This window comes from Hemiscyllium ocellatum, chromosome 32 (assembly GCF_020745735.1).
Source record: "Hemiscyllium ocellatum isolate sHemOce1 chromosome 32, sHemOce1.pat.X.cur, whole genome shotgun sequence".
In the NCBI taxonomy this organism is placed as follows: Eukaryota; Metazoa; Chordata; class Chondrichthyes; order Orectolobiformes; family Hemiscylliidae; genus Hemiscyllium; species Hemiscyllium ocellatum.
In genome coordinates this window covers 3,840,298-3,868,270 of record NC_083432.1, presented here as the reverse complement: position 1 = coordinate 3,868,270, position 27,973 = coordinate 3,840,298, and the positions used below count along the sequence as shown (strand labels likewise).

Below are 27,973 nucleotides of genomic sequence, written 5' to 3'. Positions count from 1 at the left end.
TGGTTAAATATGAATAATATAGCAAGAAATCAATTTCCAGTCTTTCTATTTCACCTTCATAAAACCCCTACAGTGTGGAAACAGGCCCTTTGACCTAACAAGTCCACCCCACCCTCCGAAGAGTAATCTACCCAGACCCACTCTCCAAAATTTACCCCTGACTAATGCACCTAACCTACACATCTCTGAACGCTATGGACAATTTATTCTGGCCAGTTCATCTAACCTGCACATCTTTGGACTGTGGGAGGAAACCCACACAGACGCGGGGAGAATGTGCAAACTCCACATAGACAGTCACCCGAGGCTGGAATCAAACCCGGGTCCCTGGCGCAGTGAGGCAGCAGTGCTAACCACTGAGCCACCATGTCTCACCATTCCCTCATCCCCATTAAAGCTGAGTGTTAGTACACCATGGAGGTACATTGAGAATACAGAATAATGACAGACTGGAGCAATTAAATGTTGGGATCATAGAAACAAGCAGAGACCTTGGAAGATTTTGATTCTGATACCATCTAGGTGCTAGGTTCTGGAACTACCACCCCCTCCCCCACCCAACTCCCACCCTCCCTGCCCCCAGATGTCTGTATGTGCCTCTCCATCCCCCTTTAACATACCCCTTCAAAGCCTAAAGCTTTGACGATGGTCACCTGTCCTAATGTTACTTTGTAAATGCAACGTGAGAATGCACCTTGGGATGTTTCGATAGGTTAAATAGACCATATAAATACAAACTATAAACCAGGAAATTTGAGAATTACAAAACCTCGCAGTACCTGCTACACTCTGTTAATAAAACTGGGGGAGAATGTCCTTAAGTAACCCTGAGCAGTAGCTGAAGCTGTTCATTCATAGACAAAAACCATTTGGTCAAATAATAGCTCGGGTCATTGCCATTAGTCTAATTTGAAGAGACATACATCCAGTCCCAGGAATATGCCCGAGCAGTGTCTAGTGGCTGTCAGATGAAGGATTCGTTTACCTATCCCAGAGCTGACAATTTGCCTGAAGGCTGGTGTGTTTAATGAAATTTCCAGGTACAATGAGAATGCCAAATGTGCTCCTAAACAGATAAACTGCTGACTGCAAATCAACCAGAGATCTTTGGAATAGAAAATCAGATCAGTTTGTGGCCTTGGGCTTGATGAATTCAATTTCAAACTCTTTGACTGTGGAAGGAGAAAATTATCTTGCTGTGCAGTTAATGTAATTGTGCTTTCTCAATTACACCCTCAGGTTAATTTAGATCAAATCATCCCTGACTCGTTCCACTTACTTGATGGTTATTGACCCGTTGACTGTGATGGGCCCTATTTAATTTCTATAATCCATTATTGACCAGCATGAGTTGAAGTCAAACACCAGGCTATATCCATACATCGTATTACCCAAACCAACAACAAAACCTTACTCTGAAACTACAGGTCTCATAATCTGATAATTCCTCCAGCAGAGGAAGCTGACCAGGGCTGGGGAGTTTCGATAGGCTGGGATTGTTTTCTTTAGAATAGAGAAGGCGAGTAGGGTCCTGACTGAGGTCTACTAAATTATGAGTCACATAGACATGATATGTAAATACTTTTCCCCTTGGTAGACAGAAGGTAATCAGAAGGTATGTATTTAAGTTCAGTGGCACAAGGTTTAGAGCAGATTTGAGGTGGAATTATTTCAGTCAGAGGGTGGTGTATATCTGGAAGGATGGGAGAGGCAGCAAACATTAGTGTGTTTAAGAGTTATTTAGATGAATACTTGAAATGCCACAGCATACGAGGTTATGGGTCAAGTCCCTGGAAAATGGGTTTGGACAGGATAGGTATATGGTGACTGGCACAGACACGGTGGGCCTAAGGCCCTAGTTTCTGTTGTACAATTCTACCACCAAGCCTACTGCCTCATCGGTTTACCACAGCCCCAGCTGCCTCACAGCATGGCTCCACGTATACAGGCAAAACACAGTGTGACACAACCGTCCATCACAAGCCCTGGTTCCTGGGATCGTCTCACCAAGAGCCTCAGCCATTTACCCTTGACCCGTGCCAGAAAAGCCAAGGACCAGGAGGAAACTCCCTCCTTCTACATTGAAGGTCGGTGCCATATTAAAACACGGGAATACAGAGCAAATCAGGAAAAGTAAGGCTCATGAAAACTCAGCCTTGCCTTAAGTGGAAGAGTCTGGAAGTCAGGCTCTAGTTTATCGAGTCATGGGCAGACTCCATCTGGGATACACATCGCTCAGGACACCAAAGCCTTTATATTGGAGGGCTGTAGTATAGAATAACAAAATGATGCAGATGTTAATGAGAACATGGGGCAATGGAAAGTAATTAGAGGTCATTAATAATCACTAACAATCTAATTGAATGGCACAGAAACTAAAGCTGTGCTGTCACCTCCTCCTATTCCTGTTTCTTCATCTACGCACACAAAATGGGTACCCAAGGTATAAAAGAAATGTTCAAAGGGTGTGATTGTCACAGATGAGACCAACAGTTATTGCTTATCCCTTATCGCCACCTCTTTGAACACTGCAGCCCATGTGGTGCAGGGACACCCACAATGCTGTTGGGCTCCAAGTTCCAGGATTTTGGTCAATTGACAATGAAGGATTGGTATTTAATTAGGATGGTGAATGTCTTAGAGGGGTACTTACAGGTGGTGGTGTTCCTATGTATCTGCTGGCCTTCTGATTTTACGGGTTAGAGTTCCTGAGCTTGGAAGGTGCTGACTAAGGAGCCTTGGTGAGTTGCTGCAGTGCACCTTGTAGATATTACACACTGCTGCTACTCAGCGTCAGTGGTGGAGGGAGTGGGTGCTTGTGGATGTGATGCCAATTAAGCGGGCTGCTTTGTCCTGGATGGTGTCAAGCTTCTTGAGTGTTGTTAGAGCTGTCCCTGTCCAGGCAAGTGGGGAGGCTTCCATCAGACTCCTGATTTGTACCTTGTAGATTGTGGACAGGCTTTGGGGAGTCAGGAGGTGACTTACTCGCCACAGTATTCCCAGACTCTGACTTGCACTTGCAGTCACTGTGTTTATTTAGCTAGTCCAGTTCAGTGTCTGGTTAATGGAAATTCCCAGTTGCAGAAAAAAATAGAGATTTCCCAGGAACGAAACAATGTTTGGGAAGCATCGGCAAATTGGCAGCCTAATTGCTCATTTGGAGAGCTGGTGCAGACATGATGGGTGAATGGCCTTGTATCCATCATGAGTGGCACGTGGCACAGTGGTTAGCCTCACAGCGCCAGAGACCCGGGTTCAATTCCCGACTCAGGCGACTGACTGTGTGGAGTTTGCACGTTCTCCCCGTGTCTGCGTGGGTTTCCTCCGAGTGCTCTGGTTTCCTCCCACAGTCCAAAGATGTGCGGGTCAGGTGAATTGGCCATGCTAAATTGCCCGTAGTGTTAGGTAAGGGGTAAATGTAGGGGTATGGGTGGGTTGCGCTTCGGTGGGTTGGTGCAGACTTGTTGGGCCGAATGGCCTGTTTCCACACTGTAAGTAATCTAATCTAAAACATTCTGTGAGTCTCATGTTCCTTTTAGGGCCTAGATGGTCATCATTTCTGTCAGCTCAAATGCCTCTTTGAACATTCCTCTTGACCAGATATAAAGAAATTGAAATGTTGTGCGATGGGGTGGGAGGAGATGACCATTTGGCAGATGGTTCTGTTTTCAGGTTGGTGTAGGATGGCAGTATGTCACTGGGTTGGATGTGGTGTCCAGCCAATGGCTGGGAGCATAGGCAGAAAATCATGAGATGAATCCTCCAGGAATGGACTCAATCCCAGTTAACACCACGATTGCAAGACAGGATGGGGTGGGTGTGTTTGAAATTGAAGGAAAAGGAGACGGATTGGGAGGTAAGGAGGATTGTATATCGAAAGTTACAGAGAAAAATTCTACACAAGAATGTTCCCCAATCCCACTTCCATTATAATACAGGAGGGATTCGGGAATTGACCAGAATCATAGAATTATACAGCACAGACGGGGTTTCCTAAACTGAACACGTCCCATTTGTCCCTGTTTAGTCCATATCCATCTAAACCTTACCTCTTTGTGTATCTGTCCAGAGGCTGCCAGATATAAAAATGCAGACTGACGGAATGCTGTGGTATATGTCTGTAGCACAGTCACGTTCTCTCAGAACACTGTTAATGTGTTGCCCTGTTTGCACACCTCTTCACCACCCATTCTCTAGTTTCATCATGTCTCGGGCAATCTCCCAGAGCCCATGTTACAATAACAGTAAGTAATCGCCTTCTTTATGTCCAAAGATATGCAGCTCAGTGGCTTGGCTAAATTGCCCACAATGTTCAGGGATGTGTAGCCCAGGTTGGTTAGCCATGGGAAATGTAGAGTTACAGAGATAGGCTAGTGGACTGTTCTGGGTGCCATGCTCTTCAGAGAGTCGGTGTGGACTTGATGGGCTGAATGGCCTGCTGTCGGCATCTATGATTCCATGATATCTGGACTGAAAATGTGTTGCTGGTTAAAGCGCAGCAGGTCAGACATCATCCAAGGAACAGGAAATTCGACGTTTCGGGCATATGCCCTTCATCAGGAATGGCTGATGAAGGGCTTATGCCCGAAACGTCGAATTTCCTGTTCCTTGGATGCTGCCTGACCTGCTGCGCTTTAACCAGCAACACATTTTCAGCTCTGATTTCCAGCATCTGCAGACCTCACTTTTTCCTCCATGATATCTGGACGTTGAGTGGAATAAAGGAGGCTATCATCAGAGCTGCTGATTATCTGGTGTTGCTTCACCTGATCAGCCTGTATGTTCAAGTGTGGTTTTCAATTTTCAAAAGTCACGTTTTGAGGGACTCAGACTCTCCCTTGCAAACACTGTAATGTCTTGGTAATCTAATGTCTTCATAACTAAATCCTGTGCTTTACTCAGAATCTCCTGCTCTAAGAGACTGAGTTTAACATCACCAAAGACGTATCCTCACTTCCTGATGGTTACTGATAACCAAATGTATTTCTCTTGCAGCAATCCTGGTGTACAGAGTGTTCAAACATGAGAACAAAACGACCGTGAAGATCCTACACACAGCCATCCACCTGATTGGATTGGTAGCCACCATTATTGGTAGGCCTGACGTGGGTTCAGAGGGAATGGCAGGGTCATCTTGTGAGGGGGGTGTCTGAATGGGAGTGGGGTTACAGGGAGTCAAACCAAATGCAAATTGGAAGAGATGTGAGAGACACCGGCAAGAGAGAGTGTGGGAGAGAGAGAGTGTGAGAGACAGAAAGAGAGAGAGCGAGAGAGTTGGATGAGGGGGATAGAGACTGGTGCAGCACAGTGGCTCAGTGGTTAGCACTGCTGCCTCACAGCACCAGGACCCTGGGTTCGATTTCAGTCTCGGGCAACTGTCTGTTTGGAGTTTGTATGTTCTCCCTGTGTCTGTATGGGTTTCCTCCCACAGTCACAAAGATGTGCAGATGAATTAGCCATGGTGTGCAGGCAGGGTGGGTTAGCCATGGGGAATGCAGGGTTATAGGGATGGGGTGGGATGCTGTTCAGAGAGACAGCATGGATGTGCTGGGTCAAATGACCCAGACAAACGTTGGTTGTTTACTGGAATCAGCATGTGATGACCAACGAGATGAGGGCGGTGGTGACATTGTGAGAGGGTTGCACCTCCCTCGGACTTTGTGCATGATCGGGGGCTGGGACTGAGCAACCCTCTGAGGTTAAAATGTGTGGATTCTGATTGTGCAATTTCTTCCAACTCCTAGGTTTGGTTGCAGTGTTTCAGTACCACTCAGCACAGAATATACCCAACATGTACAGTCTACACAGCTGGTGTGGCCTCATAACGGTCATTCTCTTCTGCACACAGGTTCGTGCCCGTCACTGTGTCACCTTCAGGAAGGGTCACCCAGGCCCAGTGCCAACTTACCCAGAACTCTCCCTCCCTGTCCCTTAAACTAACGAGGGAAAGGTGGATCTTTGGAAAAATAAAGACTATGTTAAAGTGTTTGGAAGTGGCATTGAAAGGGGTGAAGCTGAAATATGAAGGAATTGGGTGGATGAGACGGGTTTGGGTTTCAGGGAGTGGGGATGGGGGGGTCCTGTAGATCTGGTTGGAGCCACTTGTACCCACTCCCTGGTTGACCTGCTTTTTCAATATCATTACCTGTCACGTGCTGTGTCAGTGTTGAAGGTTAAAGTGTGTGTTTTGTTTTGGCTCTCCTTTCACAGTGGGTGCTGGGACTGGTGTTCTTCCTGTTTCCTGGTGTGGCCTACTCTTTCCGAGCCTCATACCGGCCTCTACATGTCTTCTTTGGCCTTGCACTCTTCATTCTGGCTATCGGGACCTGCCTGCTCGGGATCACTGAGAAACTGCTCTTCTCCATCAGGTGAGGATCACTAGGACACTGCAGGGAGGAGGGAACATTTGTGAAGTCCTCAAACAGGATGTGGGGCTTACCTTGTGGATGCAGTGGCCCAGTGTTACAGAAGGTCACATGGTGGATCCCTAACTTGTGCCAAGCTGCTGAGCTCAGTGCCACAGTTGGCCTCTGTACCGTAGAGCCTGTAGGATGAGCCCGGATTGCTGGATTCTCAGTGGCACCTTGCTGCAGAGCTTGAGCAGATAGCTGTTGGATGAGACCACCATGAGATTAATTCCTCTCCAGTCTTGGCTCAGATCTCACCAAGTGGTCCTCTGCCATATGCTGGCCAATTGGTCATTGTCAATTAGACCATAGAACAAGAGCCCGTTGCAGTTTTGCCACCAGCTAATGAGATCACGGTGGATCTGTGACCGAACCCCTTTACCCTGAACTCATTCCAATAACAAATGCCAATCAATTGGAGATCTCACATTAATAATGGATGGAGCATCTATTGGCATTTGCAGAAGGGAATTCTGCACTTTTGTCACCTTCAATGTTTCCCAATTTCCCCACAATGAGGTCTGGTTGATTATGATGTGATTAGACAAGATTTAGGATGCATAGGATAGGGAAGGAAATTGCAGGGGATGGGCACAATTGAAATGTGGAGCTTATTCAAGGAACAGCTACTGCGTGTCCTTGATAAGTGCGTACCTGTCAGGCAGGAAGGAAGTGGTCGAGTGAGGGAACCGTGGTTTATGAAAGAAGTTGAATCTCTTGTCAAGAGGAAGAAGAAGGCTTATGTCAGGATGAGATGTGAAGGCTCAGTTAGGGCACTTGTGAGTTACAAGTTAGCCAGGAAAGACCTAATGAGAGAGCTAAGAAGAGCCAGAAAGGAACATGAGAAGTCGATGGCAGATAGGATCAAGGAAGACCGTAAAGCTTTCTGTACGTATATCAGGAATAAAAGAATGTCTTGAGTAAGGACAGTCGTGGGAAGTTGTGCATGGAGTCCGAAGAGATTGGAGAGGCGTGAAATGAATATTTTTCGTCAGTATCCACACAGGGAAAAGACAATGTTGTTGAGGAGAATACAATACTGAGATACAGGTTACTAGACTAGATGTGATTGAGGTTCATAAGGAGGAGGTGTTAGCAATTCTGAAAAGTGTGAAAATAGAAAAGTTGCCTGGGCCAGGTGGGATTTATCCTAGGATTCTCTGGGAAGCCAGGGAGGAGATTGCAGAGCCTTTGGCTTTGATCTTTATGCCATAATTGTCTACAGAAATAGTGCCAGAAGGCTGGAAGGTAGCAAATGTTGTTCCCTTGTTCAAGACAGGGAGTAGAGACAACCCTGGTAATTATAGACCAGTGAGCTTTACTTTGGTTGTGGGTAAGTGTTGGCAAAGGTTATAAGAGATAGGATTTATAATCATCAAGAAAGGAATAATTTGATTAGGGATCATCAACACGGTTTTGTGAAGGGTAGGTCGTGCCTCACAAACCTTATTGAGTTCTTTGAGTAGGTGACCAAACAGGTAGATGAGGGTAAAGCAGTTGATGTGGTGTACATGGATTTCAGTAAGGTGTTTGATAAGGTTCCCCACGATAGGCTTTTACACAAAATACAGAGACATGGGATTGAGGGTGATTTAGCGGTTTGGATCAGAAATTGGCTAGCTGAAAGAAGACAGAGGGTGGTGGTTGATGGGATATGTTCATCCTGGAGTTCAGTTACTAGTGGTCAAAAGAGAAAATGCTGGAAAATCTCAGCAGGTCTGGCAGCATCTGTAAGGAGAGAAAAGAGCTGACGTTTCGAGTCTAACTGACCCTTTGTCAAAGCAAAAAAAGGGGTAAATACCGAGGTATTTATACTAGGCTGAGAGAAGGTGAGTCATGATTCCAGAAGCAAAGGTAGCAATAAAGCGGTGATAATGAGAGTGCATAGAGGGATTATAGGGAGAGGAGCTGTGGCTTCCCACCTACAGTTCTTGACAGGGCTCTCGACAGCGTGCGGTCCATCTCCCGCGCCACGTCCCTCACCCCCTCCCTCCCCTCCCAGAACTTTGGGCCAAACTCTTGACTTGTGTGTTACAGATGATGAACCACATTTAGGAGTAAGTTATGTGTCCCAAAATTCCAAGCCTCTGATTTGGTCTTGTAGCCACAGTATTGATTTGACTGGTCCAGTTCCATTTCTGGTCAATGGTACCTCCCAGGTTGCTGACTGTGGGGGATTTAATGATGGTAACGCCACTGAATGTCAAGGGGAGATGGTTGGATTCTCTCTTACTGGAAATGTTCATTGCCTGTCACTTGTGTGTGCGATGTGTCATGTAATAGATACCTTGAGGAACATGACAAACTGATGTTGAGAATCCCGCTGGGGTTCAGAGTGTGGAGGATTTTGCCTGAACCAATCCTTTCCCTTGCAGTGACACCTACTCGAAATTTGCACCAGCAGGAGTCATGGCGAACGTGTTGGGCCTGGTGTTGGTCGGCTTCGGGTTAACGGTTGGTTATGTCGTGACTCGCAGCGAGTGGAAGCGGGCAGCAAGCCCGGAGGAGGAAGCTCTCTCCATGCATTTCAAAACCCTGACTGAGAGGGACAGCCCTGATTCAGCACAGGGATCATAAACGGTCAAATCCAGCACCTACAAGTAGCAGCCTGGTCATGCTGTGTGAGTGAGTGAGTGAGTGGAAATAACACGTGCTTTCTTGATGTCTCACTGTCTCCTTTTGATCAATAAATCCCATGATGCTTATTTTCCCTAATAATGCAAAGCTGTCTCAAATCCCCAGTAAACTCTACGTGGGGGTGTATCAGCAGTTATCTCATCCCAGAAAAGTAAGAATTGAAAACTGGATGAATTAAAGGATAGCAATTAAGATTTTACCTCAGGGAGCCACAGATACCAGTCTGTTAGGTTGACCTTGTGTGGAATGAGCTTGAATAAGTTCAGCCCAATTCCCATTGGACCATGGGATCATGGCAACCCTGGAGCAGCTGGAAGGCAGGTGAAGGAACCTCGAATCAGTGCCGTCCTGAGCAATCAGGAGTCTCTGTCCAGATTGATGCTATGTCATGGGGAAGGATCAGTGTGGTGTGAGATTTACACTGCCAAACCCGGCCTACCTCTTGTTGGCACAAGGTTCTCTGACATCATCACCCGTTAACTTCACAAGTGTCAAATTAAATCTTTGGTATTAAGTAATAGGTTAGACTATGAAAAGGTTTGAAATAAATCGGTAGGATTTATTATTAGCCCACTTCCATTCTGTACCAGCTGCCATATATAACACCCCAGTGTTGAGAGAGAATTGGTTATCTATAACATGAGGGTAACCATTTCAGAGTGTTCTCATCTCCACACTCCAGGGAATCGAAATCTGTACAAACTGCCTTTTATTGAGTCTAAAATGTATACAATTCACATCAGTTTAGCAGCAAGGCATCCTGTACTCACATTAGGCAGACATTCCTGTCTCTTTGTTACCCAGGACGTCAGTATGCTAGAAAACTTCTTTTACTCTCATCTCCCCTTCCTCCTGAAGATTTATTTCCACTCTTTCTTTTCCAAAAATGCAAGACTGTGAAATTTTTCTTCCTCCTTCCTCCTCTAATTTCCAGCTTTGCAAAGTTCTGCCTCGATGTCACGAACCTCTTCCTTTGTTTCACTAACTGCCTGAAACCATTTCATTTCCTAGTGCGGTCGCTCTGAACTGTACCAGCCTGAATCCAGATCGGGATGTTGCCTGTTGCCTTTAAGGAGAGGGTCAGTTTTCCCTGTCAGGTACCTTGTGTATTAAGAGAGCATCAAATCCCTCAGCCCGCTGCCAATGAGCCTTCCCCCTGGGTACAGCCTTTAACCTGCCTTGTTCACTTCCATCTCCATCTCAAACAAGTACTATTTTTGTATTTGCTTTGATGTGGAGATGCTGGTGTTGGACTGGAGTGATTTCTGACTTTATATTTGCTTGATCATTTTATTCAACAAGGGAAAATTTTCAGGCTAATCCCATCCTGCAGGAAAGAGGAATCAATTTAACTGCCCAATAGATGTGCAGCTCAGAGGTGCTCAGCAGCTAAAGTAACTCCAGAGTGTTGGAAAATGCCCATCCAGTGACTGTCAGATACCTCTTGCTCACATGACCTTTATCAAAGAGACATTGTTCAATAAATTCCTGCAAGCACTGAAGACTTCCCCATAACTCAAGTATTGTCGCTAATTCTAGTTGGAGGTATTCCTGGAGGGTTTGAGAGAACGTGACTTCCTGTCCCCAGCCACCATGTCCTTACTGTCTTGGTTTTGCTTACATGTCAAACTGATCTTCTCTCCATGATCACTTGGAAAAGGATCAGTAACTGATGGAATGAAAGCTGACTGCTATTAATTAGCTTTATTATACATCCCCAGTACCATGATCTTTTCAGAGAGTTAAAAAGACCCTTTCTCACAAAACAATTCCCTTCATTTATTTCTGGCTTAAACTGGAGATTAAACTTTCATTCCTGGAGATCAGGACAACAACCAAGCAGCCAGTATTTTGAGAAATCTTGGAAGATATATTTCTATCCCATCATTGCTGTTGTCCACCTTGCGCTAGCCTCCCTCCGGGGTGAGGACAGGAGATTCAGCCTTGGCTGTAATGGTAAGGGAGAGTGGAACAGCCCGGTATACACCTCCGACCGTCCTGATCTACAGCACGACCAATGGTCAGGGGGAGAATGGAAAATGGAAAATGGGCATGGACCAGGAAACCTCCCTGCTTGAGTATGACTCTGGAACTTTCTGTAGCTCAAATCTGCCTCAGCTGTTTGGTGGAGGAGTTGGGGGGGTGGGGGGGTGGTGGTGGTGGGGGGCTTTGTTCATTTTAACCTGAACACAAATGTTAGTTAGGCTTACAGTAGAAAGAGTTTTACTCTGTATCTAACTCCATGCTGTGCCTGTCCTGAGTGTGTTTGTTAGGAACAGTGTCAAGGGAGCTTAACATCTAGTTAACTTACAATTTAAGAAAGTAGAGAGAACTTCACTCTGTGTCTAACCCTGTGCTGTCTCTATCCTGGGAGTATGTGATGGGGACAGTGTAGAGGGACCTTTACTCTGTGTCTAACTCTGTGCTGTCTGTATCCTGGGAGTATGTGATGGGGACAGTGTAGAGGGACCTTTACTCTGTGTCTATCCCTGTGCTGTCTGTATCCTGGGAGTGTGTGATGGGGACAGTGTAGAGGGAGCTTCACTCTGTGTCTAACCCTCTGCTGTCTCTATCCTGGGAGTATGTGATGGGGACAGTGTAGAGGAAGCTTCACTCTGTGTTTAACCCTGTGATGTCACTGTCCTGATGAATGAGTATGCTGAAAATGTTATATTGTTAATGAAAGAACAGGATTTAGTTCATGTCAGAAACAGCAATTGGGGTTCAGGCAGTATCTAGCTGAAGTATTGTTATGGAATAAGTATAAGGATAATATCGTCCTGCCCGGATATCTGCCAGTAAGTGCAACAATCATCACCTGAGTCCATTAGCACCTGTGGACAGAACGGATAAGTGAATGTTTAAAGAATAGATCCACCATAGGATCTGGTTACAAAGAGCTCATTCCTGGATCCTGAAATTGTCTGTCCTCCCCAGAGAGATGTTCCCTGACCTGCTGGGAAGTTGTTGCATTTCCTGAATTCTGATTTGGATTGAGAGGACAATTGCCGTCTGTGTTTAATCACTTCTAGAAAACCCTGGGCTATTTTCATGTGACTGCAGGACCAGGGCTTTGTGAGCAGATAGTGACTGATAAGAGCAAGCTTGCTTCCACTGCATGACCTAAGCTCTCTGACCAGTGTTTTCCACCAGTGAGGCCACTCACAGACCCCTGGATTGCAGACTGAAGGATACCTCATGAAGTGTGTTCATTATGTGACTGAATGTCACCTCTTAGAATTAGATCAAAGCCAAGATCATATCGACAGGTTACACTGAAACAGGAGGAGATGGAAGAGGGAAATCAGCATCTATTTGTTCGCTTTTGACTGATTTCAGTCTGAATGTGTGTCTGTCAGTTAAATATTTGTTTGTATACTTTGCTCTGTGTTATATTGTAAGATTTTAAATAAATGTTGCAGCCAAAATTGATTCTGTGTGTGCTGTATGGTCCTATCCTGCTGGTTCGGTTGATTCAGATGTTCCCGCAGGGTCATTGAATCCTACACCATGGGAGACAGGCCATTTGGCCCATTGAGTCCATTCCAACCCTCTGAAGAGCATCCCACCCAGGCTGACCCTCTCACTTATCCCTGCATCGCTCATGGCTAATCTACCAACCTACAGACCATGGGCAATTTCCCACGGCCAATTCACCCTAACCTGCATATCTTTGGATTGTGGGAGGAAACTGGAGGAACCCCAGGCAGAGTGTGTAAACACCATACAGAAAGTCACATGAGGCTGGAATTGAACCCAGGTCCCTGGCACTGTGAGGTTGCAGTGCTAACCACTGAGCCACCCATCCCTCTCACTCTGTCCTTCCATTTCTCCTGGTCCCCAAAGCTGAAATAGCTGGGGTTACACATTAGTAAACCCTAATGGGGCAATCCACAGGCCCAGTGCTCTGGGAATATCACTTCAGTTCCCACCTCAGTAGCTGAGAAATTTAAATGCAATAAATCAGTCTGGAATTTGAAGCTAGTCCCAGTGAAAATAACAATGAGAACCAACATCAATTACTGTGAAAAACTCATTGGTTCATTGATGAAGGATATTTGCCATCCTTAACCAGTTGACATTTGACCCTGGGACCACAGTGATGTCAATGACTCTGAACTGTCCTTTGTAAGGGCAAAGTTCAGGGCATCTGAGGGATGGGCAAAACATGCTGCTGACCAATACAGTGTGAGAGAGTGATGAGAGTAAAAGCAGGTGAACTTTGGGAGGTCAGTGGGGAAGAGCTTCAAATTTCAAAAACTGAAAAGAAAATGTCACAAGAGGAGAAATGAGGGGAATTCTGAGGAAGGGTGACCGGATTTGAAACATTAACTCTGATTTCTCTGCTCCCATGCTGCCAGACCTGCTGAGCTTTTCCAGCAACTTTGGTTTTTATTTTTGATTTACAGCATCTGCAGTTCTCTTGGATTTTATGAGCAATGTTTTGCAGGAAGTGTGAGGCACGATTGGGGAAGAGGAGGCAGGGCTAAAGACATGCATGTGTGAGGACTGACGTTCTGAAACAAGGTGGCTGGTTTTGGTATCGCTGGTCGCTGGGGTCTATATTGCAGAGTTCACCAAGGGCTGCCACAGCTTAACCTGGGTCAACACAGATCTTGGGATCAAGTTTGCACTCTGCCCTTATTTAACAATCTAAATTGAAAATGCATACATTTTCCAAAGTCAAATTAGAAGCCAATCAAACGAGCAGCATTGGGGAATTAATTGTTATCTGTTTCTCCTTTTCCATTCAAAAATATCTTTGGAATGTTTACTGAAAATGTCTTAGGAATGAACCCATCCAGCACAGCCTTTCTGAGTAATTTAAGTACATTCATACTTTGAAACATTTGACAGTATGTCTGTTTCATGACCTTTCATCTTTAACAAGTTGAAATGTAAGAACCTCCCCAAAGTCCTGCAAATGGGCATAATTTGCATAAACATGACATGATGATTCATTTGATTTGTGGGTGTGACCAGATTCCAGCATCCAATCATCCAACTGTACAGTACAGGCCATTAAGCCCATCACGTCCACACTGCCCTCAGTACCTTAATACCAGCACTGATCATACTTCCCAGCACCAGGCTCAGAGCTTTGAATTCCTGATGAAGGGCTCCGGCCTGAAACATCGATTTTTCCTGCTCCTCAGATGCTGCTTGGCCTGCTGTACTTCTCCAGCTCCACACTCTCAACTCAGAGCTTTGAATGCTATGACATTTTAAGTGTTTATCTGGGTCCTTTTTGAAGTTGCAAGGTTTCCCACATCAACCTCCGTCCCCTGCAGTGCATTCCAGACCCCTACCATCCTCTAGGTCGACATGTTTTCTTCAAATCCCCCCGAAACCTCTTGCCTTTTTCTTTAAAATGTTGGCTCCTTGTTACGGAGCCTTGAACTAGGGGGACAGCTGCTTTCTATTTACCCTGACCATACCTCTCATAATCACACACACCTCGGTCAGGCTGCTTCGGAACTGTCTTTGCTCTAAAGAAAACAACTTACCCAGCCTCCCTCCATCACTGAACTGCTCCATCTCAAGCAACGTCGTAGTGAATCTCCTCTGCGTCCCCTCCAGTACAATCACATCCTTCCTGTAGTCTGGTGACCAGACCAATACTCCAACTAAGGTTTAACCAAGCTCTGTTCAGCTCCAACATTACCTCCTGCTTTTATAGTCAATGCCACAACGGATAAAGACAGATGTCTCTCATGCCTCCTTAACTATACCACGAAACAGTCCTGCTACCTTCAGGGATCAGTGCAGAAATTCCCTGAGGTCCCTCTGTTCCTCTGAGCTTCTGAGTGACCTGCCATTCATTGTTATCTTTTCCCCTTCTTCCATACTGCATCACCTCACTTGTCAGAACTTGCCGCAGTCTGTCCATCTGACCAACTTGTATATATCCTTCCATAAACTAACACCTTCCTCCTCTCTGTCAACTACTCAGCCAATCTTTACATCATCTGCAAACTTTACTGGCCATGCCTTTACACTCCCGTCAGCATCGTTGGTATTTTTGAAATACCCAAATGATTTAAAATATACAAATACACAAACTGTCTATGTGAAACAGAATTTGCATTGGAAATAGTTCTGCCAAGTGTATTGGTGTAGCCAACGCCAGGTGAATTACAGTGCTAACACTTGAGAGCCCAACAGAGTTGCTACACCTCCCTTCATTACCTCCTCTAATGTTTCTTATTCAACTCCTACACATGCACCAACAAAACCAATCCCAGCTTCTCATTTCCATGTTTGTGTGTTACCAGCTCTCGATCGGCCATTGGTTTGAGATGACACCATCTGCACCCTGGATTTCTAGGGCAGGATGCACTTTCATCATCTTCAGATCAGCATTAATCCCTCAAGTTCCTTCACACTAATCACAACTGGAGATGCTTCGTGCATCTCATGACTTTGTGGGTCTTTGTTCTCAGAGGAACTCCTGTCACACAAACTGGTCAATAAACTCACCGTCACTCAATACCGTGGAAGGGTTTGGAAGACACTGCACTCAATTGATGAGAAAATCGAGCCTCCTTCTCTTCTCCCTGTGTGACTAACCTCTCATGTTACCCTCCTGTTCTCACCCATCAGCCAGTCCCATTGCGACCTGCATCACGCTGCGAGCACTCTATTGTCATCTCCCAGTTTCTCTGTCACTACTGTCAACATCTGAAACAAAACCTCATCTTATTACTCAATACTTTTCAGTCCCTTCTCCTTAATATAAATGATTAACAACCTCAGGCCTTAATTCTAGTCGCCACTTAAACTGAGATGGTGTGTCTGTGTCTATGTGCATGTGCATGTGTGTGTATGTGTATGTGTGTGTATATATGTTATGTGTGTGAGAGAGAGAGAGAGAGAGTGTGTGAGAGTGTGAGTGTGTGAGAGAGTGTGCGTGTGTTTGAGTGTGTGTGTATGAGAGAGAGAGAGACTGTGTGTGTGAGAGAGTCTGTGCATGAGTGTGTGTGTGCAAGTGAGTGTGAGTGTGTGTGTGAGACAGAGACTGTGTGTGAGAGAGAGTGTGTGTCTGTGTGTGTGTGAGTGTGTGCAAGAGAATGTGTGAGTGTGTGTGTGAGTGTGTGTGTGCAAGAGAGTGTGAGTGTGTGTGAGTGTGTGTGAGAGTGTGTGTGTGTGTGTGAGACAGAGACTGTGTGTGTGAGAGAGTGTGTCTGTGTATGAGTGTGAGTGTGTGTGCAAGAGAATGTGTGTGTGTGCAAGACAGTGTGAGTGTGTGTGTGAGTGTGTGTATGTGTGCGACAGAGACTGTGTATGAGAGAGAGAGTGTCTGTGTGTGAGTGTGAGTGTGTGTGTGTGAGTGTGAGTGAGACAGAGATTGTGTGTGTGAGTGTGTATGAGTGTGAGTGTGTGTGTGTTGAGGACAAGGACAAGGAGGTCTATCCCTTGGAGTTGATTTGTCTTTTGTTCCCTCCTCAAACCCAGCGAGTGCACCCTGCTCTGCTTTGCTCGTTTGATAAGGTTCCCTTTCAACTTGCACCTGCCCAGGGAAGCCCCCACACCCACCACCTGCATTCCGGACCGAGGGGGAACGATGCAAAACCATCTGGCTGCTGAGTAATGATTTACAACGTTAAGAACAGGAGGAGCACCATTTCGCTGCTTATGCCATGATATTATCATTGACTGTCCTACACCAAATGTAAATGTAAAGGGAGGTGGTGTTGTGGATATTGTCCCTGGGGTGAATAATCCAGATAAACACCTAGAGGTGTTGTGGGTGGGGGTGGGGAGGGTGCTCGTGGGGGGTGGGAGTGAGGAGGGTGCTCATGGGGGGTGGGGGTGGGGAGGGTGCTCATGGGGGGTGAGAGAAGGACAAGGGTTCCAAACCCACAATGAAGCAGGCGCAAAGTAAATTCATATGTTTCAAAAATAAGGATTAATCAGTTTGAGATTTAGAATTAACAATTAATGCGGCCTCTACTGCCATTTGCAAAAGAACGTTGTGAACTTATATCACCGTTTGTGTTTTGAATATTTCTCAGTTTCCCCATAGTGAGGTCGAGTTCTGATCTTTGACTTTGTCCCAACAACATGACACCTTGATCAACGGAAATAGTTTTCTTCTTTACAATTATATCTAGAAAACATTGATCAAGGTGTGGTCCACCCAGGGCTTGGTACAATTGAAGCCTAATTTCTAATCCTCTTGTATTTGATTGTTTATACATAAAGGCCTGAAGCTGATTATCCTGTACTTGGGGGAAATATGCATCTCAGGTCCTTACTAATGTTCATTCTTAGCAAAGCGGGGAGGAGGCTTGGTCATATACACTGGCTAATACCTCAGTTTTTCTCAATTCAGTGGATGGGTTTCAAAGACACTGTATACATGAATGATGAGAGAAATGGGTAGAATTCTCTGTAAAACCCATATCTCATTCACTAATGTCCTTTATGGAAGGAAATCTGCATTCTTACATGGTCTGGCCTACATGTGACTCCAGACCACGGCAATGTGGTTGACTCATAGCAGCCCTCTGAAATGGTCGTGCAGTACTTTCAGTTCAATGGCAATTATTGATAGGTAACAGATATTGGCCTTCCAAGCGATGCCCTTATTCTGTCAATGAACAGTGACGAGTTTATTTTCATACCCATATCTAATAAAGCTCAAATTGCCCCCCGTATTCCACAGATTTCTGTGGAAGAGAATTCCAGCCAGCCTTTGTACCTCCCTCAGATTCCCCGCACCTCTCCTCCCTCAGATCCCTCACACCTCTCCTCCCTCAGATTCCTGCACCTCACCTCCCTCAGATCCCCTGCACCTCTCCTCCCTCAGATCCTCTGCACCTCTACTCCCTCAGATTCCCTGCACCTCTCCTCCCTCAGATCCCTCACACCTCTACTCCCTCAGATTCCCTGCACCTCTCCTCCCTCAGATCCTCTGCACCTCTACTCCCTCAGATTCCCTGCACCTCTCCTCCCTCAGATCCCTCACACCTCTACTCCCTCAGATTCCCTGCACCTCTCCTCCCTCAGATCCTCTGCACCTCTCCTCCCTCAGATCCTCTGCATCTCTACTCCCTCAGATCCTCTGCATCTCTACTCCCTCAGATCCCCCGCACCTCTCTGAGTTAAATACTTTCACAAATATCCAGGGTGAAATTTGGCGGTGAGTGTTGATATGAGAATATTTGTTGGTGTGTGTTGATATTAGTCTACATGCCGGTGTGTGTTGATATTAGTATATTTGTCGGTGTGTGTTGATTTTAGTATATTTGCAGGTGTGTGTTGATATTAGTATATTTGGCGGTGTGTGTTGATATTAGTATATTTGTTGGTGTGTGTTGATTTTAGCATATTTGCAGGTGTGTGTTGATATTCGTATAATTGTTGGTGAGTGTTGATATTAGTATATTTGGCGGTGTGTGTTGATATTAATATATTTGTTGGTGTGTGTTGATATTAGTATATTTGCAGGTGAGTGTTGATATTAGTATATTTGTTGGTGTATGTTGATATTAGTATATTTGCCTGTGAGTGTTGATATTAGTATATTTGTTGGTGTGTGTTGATATTAGTATATTTGGCGGTGAGTGTTGATATTAGTATATTTGGCGGTGTGTGTTGATATTAGTCTATTTGCCGGTGTGTGTTGATATTAGTATATTTGTTGGTGTGTGTTGATATTAGTATATTTGCAGGTGTGTGTTGATATTAGTATATTTGTTGGTGTGTGTTGATTTTAGTATATTTGGCGGTGTGTGTTGATATTAGTATATTTGTTGGTGTGTGTTGATTTTAGCATATTTGCAGGTGTGTGTTGATATTAGTATAATTGTCGGTGAGTGTTGATATTAGTATATTTGCCGGTTTGTGTTGATATTAGTATATTTGTCGGTGAGTGTTGATATTAGTATATTTGCCGCTGTGGGTGATATTAGTATATTTGTCGGTGTGTGTTGACATTAGTACATTTGTTGGTGTGTATTGATATCAGAATATTTTGGGGGTGAGTGTTGATAATTGTATATTTGTTGGTGTGTGTTGGTTTTAGTATATTTGTCGGTGTGTGTTGATATTAGTTAAATTGCCAGTGTGTGTTGATATTAGTATATTTGTTGGTGAGTGTAGATATTAGTATATTTGATGGTGAGTGTTGATATTTGTATATTTGCAGGTGCAGGTTGATATTAGTATATTTGTCGGTTAGTGTTGATATTAGTATATTTACCGTTGAGTGTTGATATTAGTACACCTGCTGGTGTGTGTTGATATTAGTATTTTGTCCGTGAATGTTGATGTTAGTATATTGCAGGTGAGTTTTGATGTTAGTGTATTTGCTGGTAAGTGTTGATATTAGTATATTTGTTGGTGTGTGTTGATATGAGTATATTTGTCATTGTGTGTAGATATTAGTATATTTGCCGGTGAGTGTTGATATTCGTATATCTGTTGCTGTGTGTTTATATTAGTATATTTGCTGGTGTGTGTTGATATGCGTACATTTTTTGTTGAGTATTGATATTAGTATATTTGTTGGTGAGTGTTGATATTAGTATATTTGCTGGTTCGTGTTAATAACAGTATATTTGTCGGTGAGTGTTGATATTGGTATATTTGCCGATGTTAGTGTATTTGCTGGTGTGTGTTGACATTAGTACATTTGGCGTTGAATGTTGATATTTGTATATTTGTTGGTGCGTGTTGATATTAGTATATTTTGTGTGTGAGTGTTGATAATTGCATGTTTGTTGGTGTGTGTTGCTTTTGGTATATTTGTCGATGTGTGTTGATATTAGTATATTTGCCGGTGTGTGTTGCTATTAGTATATTTATCGGTGAGTTTGGATATTACTATATTTGCAGGTTTGTGTTGATCTTATTATATTTGCCGGTGTGTGTTGATATTATTATATTTGTCGGTGAGTGTTGATATTAGTATATTTGCCGGCGTGGGTTTATATCAGTATATTTGTTGGTGTGTGTTGATATTAGTATATTTGTTGGAGAGTGTTGATATTTGTATATTTGTTGTTGATATTAGTATATTTGTTGGTGTGTGTTGATATTGGTATATTTGTTGGTGTATGTTGATATTAGTATATTTGCCAGTGTGTGTTGATATTATTATATTTGCTGGTGTGTGTTATTATTCGTATATTTGTTGGTGTGTGTTGATAATAGTATATTTGTCAGTGAGTGTTGATATTAGTACATTTGTTGGTGTGTGTTGATATTAGTATATTTGTTGGTATGTGTTGATATTAGTATATTTGCCGATGTGTGTTGATATTAGTATATTTGTTGGTGTGTGTTGATATTAATATAACTGCTGGTGTGTGTTGATATTGGTATATTTGTTAGTGAGTGTTGATGTTAGTACATTTGTTGGTGTGTGTTGATATTAGTATATTTGCAGGTGTGTGTTGATATTAGTATATTTGCTAGCGTGTGTTAATATTAGTATATTTTTTGGCTTGTGTTGGTATTAGAAGATCTGCCGGTGAGTGTTGATATTAGTATATTTGCCAGTGTGTCTTTATAATAGTATATTTGCCAGTGTGTGTTGATATTAGTATATTTGTTGGTGTGTGTTGATATTAGTATATTTGCCGGTGTGTTTTGATATTAGTATATTTGCCGATGAGTGTTGATATTAGTATATTTGCTGGTGTGTGTTATTATTCGTATATTTGTTGGTATGTGTTGATATTAGTATATTTGTCACTGTGTGTTGATATTATTATATTTGTTGGTGTATGTTGATATTAGTATATTTGCCGATGTGGATGGTATTAGTATATTTGCCGGTGTGTGATGATATTAGTATATTTGCTGGTGTGTGTTATTATTCGTATATTTGTTGGTATGTGTTGATATTAGTATATTTGCCGGTGTGTGTTGATATTAGTATATTTGTTGGTGTGTGTTGATATTAATATAACTGCTGGTGTGTGTTGATATTGGTATATTTGTCAGTGAGTGTTGATGTTAGTACATTTGTTGGTGTGTGTTGATATTAGTATATTTGCAGGTGTGTGTTGATATTAGTATATTTGCTAGTGTGTGTTAATATTAGTATATTTTTTGGCTTGTGTTGGTATTAGAAAATCTGCCGGTGAGTGTTGATATTAGTATATTTGTTGGTGTGTGTTGATATTAGTATATTTGCCGGTGAGTGTTGATATTAGTATATTTGCCGGTGTGTCTTTATAATAGTATATTTGCCAGTGTGTGTTGATATTAGTATATTTGCTGGTGTGTGTTGATATTTGTATATTTGCCGGTGTGTTTTGATATTAGTATATTTGCCGATGAGTGTTGATATTAGTATATCTGTCGTTGAGTGTTGATATTGGTATATTTGCTGATGTGTGTTGATATTAGTATATTTGTTGGTTTGTGTTGATATTAGTATATTTGTTGTTGAGTGTTGATATTCGTATATTTGTCGTTGATATTAGTACATTTGCTGATGTGTGTTGAGATTAGTATATTTGTTGGCCAGTGTTGAAATTTGTATATTTGTTGGTGAGTGTTGATATTAGTCTATTTGTCGTTGAGTGTTGATGTTAGTATATTTGCCGGTGTGTGTTGATATTCATATATTTACCTGTGAGTGTTGGTATTAGTATATTTGCTGATTTGGGTTGATATTAGTATATTTGTTGGTGTGTGTTGATATTAGTATATTTGCCGGTGTGTTTTGATATTAGTATATTTGCCGATGAGTGTTGATATTAGTATATCTGTCGTTGAGTGTTGATATTGGTATATTTGCTGATGTGTGTTGATATTAGTATATTTGTTGGTGAGTGTTGATATTCGTATATTTGTCGTTGATATTAGTGCATTTGCTGATGTGTGTTGAGATTAGTATATTTGTTGGTCAGTGTTGAAATTTGTATATTTGTTGGTGAGTGTTGATATTAGTATATTTTCCTGGTGAGTGTTGATATTATAAATTTGTTGGTTAGTGTTGATTTTAGTATATTTGCTGGTGTGTGTGGTCATTCCTACATTTGTCACTGTGTGTTGATATTATTATATTTGTTGGTATATGTTGATATTAGTATATTTGCCGATGTGGGTGGTATTAGTATATTTGCCGGTGTGTGATGATATTAGTATATTTGCTGGTGTGTGTTATTATTCGTATATTTGTTGGTCTGTGTTGATATTAGTATATTTGCCGGTGTGTGTTGATATTAGTATATTTGTTGGTGTGTGTTGATATTAATATAACTGCTGGTGTGTGTTGATATTGGTATATTTGTCAGTGAGTGTTGATGTTAGTACATTTGTTGGTGTGTGTGGATATTAGTATATTTGCAGGTGTGTGTTGATATTAGTATATTTGCTAGTGTGTGTTAATATTAGTATATTTTTTGGCTTGTGTTGGTATTAGAAAATCTGCCGGTGAGTGTTGATATTAGTATATTTGTTGGTGTGTGTTGATATTAGTATATTTGCCGGTGAGTGTTGATATTAGTATATTTGCCGGTGTGTCTTTATAATAGTATATTTGCCAGTGTGTGTTGATATTAGTATATTTGCTGGTGTGTGTTGATATTTGTATATTTGCCGGTGTGTTTTGATATTAGTATATTTGCCGATGAGTGTTGATATTAGTATATCTGTCGTTGAGTGTTGATATTGGTATATTTGCTGATGTGTGTTGATATTAGTATATTTGTTGGTTTGTGTTGATATTAGTATATTTGTTGTTGAGTGTTGATATTCGTATATTTGTCGTTGATATTAGTACATTTGCTGATGTGTGTTGAGATTAGTATATTTGTTGGCCAGTGTTGAAATTTGTATATTTGTTGGTGAGTGTTGATATTAGTATATTTGTCATTGAGTGTTGATGTTAGTATATTTGCCGGTGTGTGTTGATATTTATATATTTACCTGTGAGTGTTGGTATTAGTATATTTGCTGGTTTGGGTTGATATTAGTATATTTGTCTGTGAGTGTTGATATTAGTATATTTGCCAGTGTGGGTGACGTTAGTATATTTGGTGATGTGTGTTGACATTCGTACATCTGGCATTGAATGTTGATATTAGTATATTTGCCAGTGTGGGTGACATTAGTATATTTGGCAATGTGTGTTGACATTTGTACATCTGGCATTGAATGTTTATATTAGTATATTTGTCGGTGTGTGTTGATATTAGTATATTTGCTAGTTTGTGTTGATAATAGTATATTTGTCGGCCAGTGTTGACATTAGTATATTTGCCGGTATGTGTGATATTAGTACAATTAGCATTGAATGTTGATATTATTATATTTGCTGCTTTGTGTTGATATTTGTATATTTGGTCATGTGTATTGCTATTAGTATATTTGTCATTGAGTGTTGATATTAGTATATTAGCATGTGTATGCTGATATTAGTATATTAGCATGTGTGTGCCGAAATTAGTATACTTCCTGGTGAGTGTTGATATTAGTATATTTCCTGGTGAGTATTGATATTAGTATATTTGTTGGTTTGTGTTTGTATTAGTATATTTGCCGGTGAGTGTTGATATTAGTATATTTGACGGTGTGTGCTGACATTAGTATATTTGACTGTGAGTGTTGATGTTAGTATATTTGTCGGTGAGTGTTGATATTAGTATATTTGACCGTGAGTGTTGATTTTAGTATATTTGCCGGTAAGTGTTGATATTAGTATATTTGCCGATGTGTGATGATATTAGTATATTTGTCGGTGAGTTTGGATATTAGTATATTCGCCGGTGGGTGTTGACATGAGTATATTTGTTGGTGTGTGTTGATATGAGTATATTTTTCATTGTGTAGATATAGGTATATTTGCCGGTGAGTGTTGATATTCGTATATCTGTTGCTGTGTGTTTATATTAGTATATTTGCTGGTGTGTGTTGATATGAGTAAATTTTTTGTTGAGTATTGATATTAGTATATTTGTTGGTGAGTGTTGATATTAGTATATTTGTTGGTGTGTGTTGATATTGGAATATTTGCCGGTGTTAGTGTATTTGCCGGTGTGTGTTGACATTAGTACATTTGGCGTTGAATGTTGATATTTGTATATTTGTTGGTGCGTGTTGATATTAGTATATTTTGTGTGTGAGTGTTGATAATTGTATGTTTGTTGGTGTGTGTTGCTGTTAGTATATTTGTCGGTGTGTGTTGATATTCGTATATTTGGCGGAAAGTGTTGATATTAGTATATTTACCGTTGAGTGTTGATATTAATATACCTGCTGGTGTGTGTTGATATTGGTATATTTGTCAGTGAGTGTTGATGTTAGTACATTTGTCGGTGTGTGTTGATATAAGTATATTTGCCGGTTAGTGTTGATATTAGTATATTTGTTGGTGTGTGTTGATGTTAGTATATTTGTTGGTGTGTGTTGATATTAGTATATTTGCCGGTGAGTATTGATATTAGTATATTTGCAGGTGTGTGTTAATACTTGTATATTTGCCGGTGTGTTTTGATACCAGTATATTCGTTGGTGTGTTTTGATATTAGTATATTTGCCGATGAGTGTTGATATTAGTATATCTGTCGTTGAGTGTTGATATTGGTATATTTGCTGATGTGTGTTGATATTAGTATATTTGTTGGTTTGTGTTGATATTAGTATATTTGTTGTTGAGTGTTGATATTCGTATATTTGTCGTTGATATTAGTACATTTGCTGATGTGTGTTGAGATTAGTATATTTGTTGGCCAGTGTTGAAATTTGTATATTTGTTGGTGAGTGTTGATATTAGTATATTTGTCATTGAGTGTTGATGTTAGTATATTTGCCGGTGTGTGTTGATATTTATATATTTACCTGTGAGTGTTGGTATTAGTATATTTGCTGGTTTGGGTTGATATTAGTATATTTGTCTGTGAGTGTTGATATTAGTATATTTGCCAGTGTGGGTGACGTTAGTATATTTGGTGATGTGTGTTGACATTCGTACATCTGGCATTGAATGTTGATATTAGTATATTTGCCAGTGTGGGTGACATTAGTATATTTGGCAATGTGTGTTGACATTTGTACATCTGGCATTGAATGTTTATATTAGTATATTTGTCGGTGTGTGTTGATATTAGTATATTTGCTAGTTTGTGTTGATAATAGTATATTTGTCGGCCAGTGTTGACATTAGTATATTTGCCGGTATGTGTGATATTAGTACAATTAGCATTGAATGTTGATATTATTATATTTGCTGCTTTGTGTTGATATTTGTATATTTGGTCATGTGTATTGCTATTAGTATATTTGTCATTGAGTGTTGATATTAGTATATTAGCATGTGTATGCTGATATTAGTATATTAGCATGTGTGTGCCGAAATTAGTATACTTCCTGGTGAGTGTTGATATTAGTATATTTCCTGGTGAGTATTGATATTAGTATATTTGTTGGTTTGTGTTTGTATTAGTATATTTGCCGGTGAGTGTTGATATTAGTATATTTGACGGTGTGTGCTGACATTAGTATATTTGACTGTGAGTGTTGATGTTAGTATATTTGTCGGTGAGTGTTGATATTAGTATATTTGACCGTGAGTGTTGATTTTAGTATATTTGCCGGTAAGTGTTGATATTAGTATATTTGCCGATGTGTGATGATATTAGTATATTTGTCGGTGAGTTTGGATATTAGTATATTCGCCGGTGGGTGTTGACATGAGTATATTTGTTGGTGTGTGTTGATATGAGTATATTTTTCATTGTGTAGATATAGGTATATTTGCCGGTGAGTGTTGATATTCGTATATCTGTTGCTGTGTGTTTATATTAGTATATTTGCTGGTGTGTGTTGATATGAGTAAATTTTTTGTTGAGTATTGATATTAGTATATTTGTTGGTGAGTGTTGATATTAGTATATTTGTTGGTGTGTGTTGATATTGGAATATTTGCCGGTGTTAGTGTATTTGCCGGTGTGTGTTGACATTAGTACATTTGGCGTTGAATGTTGATATTTGTATATTTGTTGGTGCGTGTTGATATTAGTATATTTTGTGTGTGAGTGTTGATAATTGTATGTTTGTTGGTGTGTGTTGCTGTTAGTATATTTGTCGGTGTGTGTTGATATTCGTATATTTGGCGGAAAGTGTTGATATTAGTATATTTACCGTTGAGTGTTGATATTAATATACCTGCTGGTGTGTGTTGATATTGGTATATTTGTCAGTGAGTGTTGATGTTAGTACATTTGTCGGTGTGTGTTGATATAAGTATATTTGCCGGTTAGTGTTGATATTAGTATATTTGTTGGTGTGTGTTGATGTTAGTATATTTGTTGGTGTGTGTTGATATTAGTATATTTGCCGGTGAGTATTGATATTAGTATATTTGCAGGTGTGTGTTAATACTTGTATATTTGCCGGTGTGTTTTGATACCAGTATATTCGTTGGTGTGTGTTGATATTAGAATATTTGCCGATGAGTTTTATAAGTATATTTGTCAGTGTGTGTTGATATTAGTATATTTGTTGGTGAGTTTGGATATTAGTATATTTGTCAGTGTGTGTTGATATTAGTATATTTGTCTGTGAGTTTGAATATTAGTATATTTGCTGGTGTGTGTTGATATTAGTATATTTGTTGGTGAGTGTCGATATTTGTATATTTGTTGTTGATATTAGTATATTTGTTGGAGTGTGTTGATATTGGTATATTTGTTGGTGTACGTTGATATTAGTATATTTGCCGATGGGGGTGGTATTAGTATATTTGCCGGTGTGTGTTGACATTAGTGTGTTTGGCGTTGAATGTTGATATTTGTATATTTGTTGGTCTGTGTTGATATTAGTATATTTTGTGTGTGAGTGTTGATAATTGTATGTTTGTTGGTGTGTGTTGCTGTTAGTATATTTGTTGGTGTGTGTTGATATTCGTATATTTGGCGGAGAGTGTTGATATTAGTATATTTACCAATGAGTGTTGATATTAATATACCTGCTGGTGTGTGTTGATATTGGTATATTTGTCAGTGAGTGTTGATGTTAGTACATTTGTCGGTGTGTGTTGATATAAGTATATTTGCCGGTGAATGTTAGTATTAGTATGCTTGCAGGTGTGTATTGATATTAGTATATTTTGTGGGTGAGTGTTGATATTGGTATATTTGTTGGTGTGTGTTGACATTAGAATATTTGTTGGTGTGTGTTGATGTTAGTATATTTGTTGGTGTGTGTTGATATTGGTATATTTGTCAGTGAGTGTTGATGTTAGTACATTTGTCGGTGTGTGTTGATATTAGTATATTTGCCAGTTAGTGTTGATATTAGTATATTTGTTGGTGTGTGTTGATATTAGTACATTTGTTGGTGTGTGTTGATATTAGAATATTTGTTGGTGTGTGTTGATGTTAGTATATTTGCCGGTGTGTTGATGTTAGTATATTTGTTGGTGTGTGTTGATATTTGTATATTTGCCGGTGAGTATTGATATTAGTATATTTGTCAGTGTGTGTTGATATTAGTATATTTTCCGGTGAGTATTGATATTAGTATATTTGCAGGTGTGTGTTAATACTTGTATATTTGCCGGTGTGTTTTGATATCAGTATATTCGTTGGTGTGTGTTGATATTAGAATATTTGCCGATGAGTGTTGTTATAAGTATATTTGTCAGTGTGTGTTGATATTAGTATATTTGTTGGTGAGTTTGGATATTAGTATATTTGTCAGTGTGTGTTGATATTAGTATATTTGTCTGTGAGTTTGAATATTAGTATATTTGCTGGTGTGTGTTGATATTAGTATATTTGCTGGTGAGTGTTGATATTAGTATATTTGTTGGTGAGTGTCGATATTTGTATATTTGTTGTTGATATTAGTATATTTGTTGGAGTGTGTTGATATTGGTATATTTGTCGGTGTATGCTGATATTAGTATATTTGCCAATGTGGGTGGTATTAGTATATTTGCCGGTGTGTGTTGACATTAGTGTGTT

General features: G+C 41.0%; 1 protein-coding gene across 2 annotated transcripts in view; it reads left to right on the top strand.

The window, feature by feature from the left end:
* Positions 1–11,169, top strand: part of LOC132830814 (transmembrane ascorbate-dependent reductase CYB561) — a 29,617-nt gene extending 18,448 nt beyond the window's left edge. For both annotated transcript variants that reach the window (XM_060848677.1, XM_060848679.1), the window contains exons 3-6: positions 4,996–5,094; positions 5,745–5,848; positions 6,211–6,368; positions 8,783–11,169. In XM_060848677.1, the coding sequence (XP_060704660.1) occupies positions 4,996–5,094; positions 5,745–5,848; positions 6,211–6,368; positions 8,783–8,984 (563 nt within the window). In that variant the 3' untranslated portion in view covers positions 8,985–11,169. The remainder of the gene's footprint in view (positions 1–4,995; positions 5,095–5,744; positions 5,849–6,210; positions 6,369–8,782) is intronic.
* Positions 11,170–27,973: the final 16,804 nt, after the last annotated feature.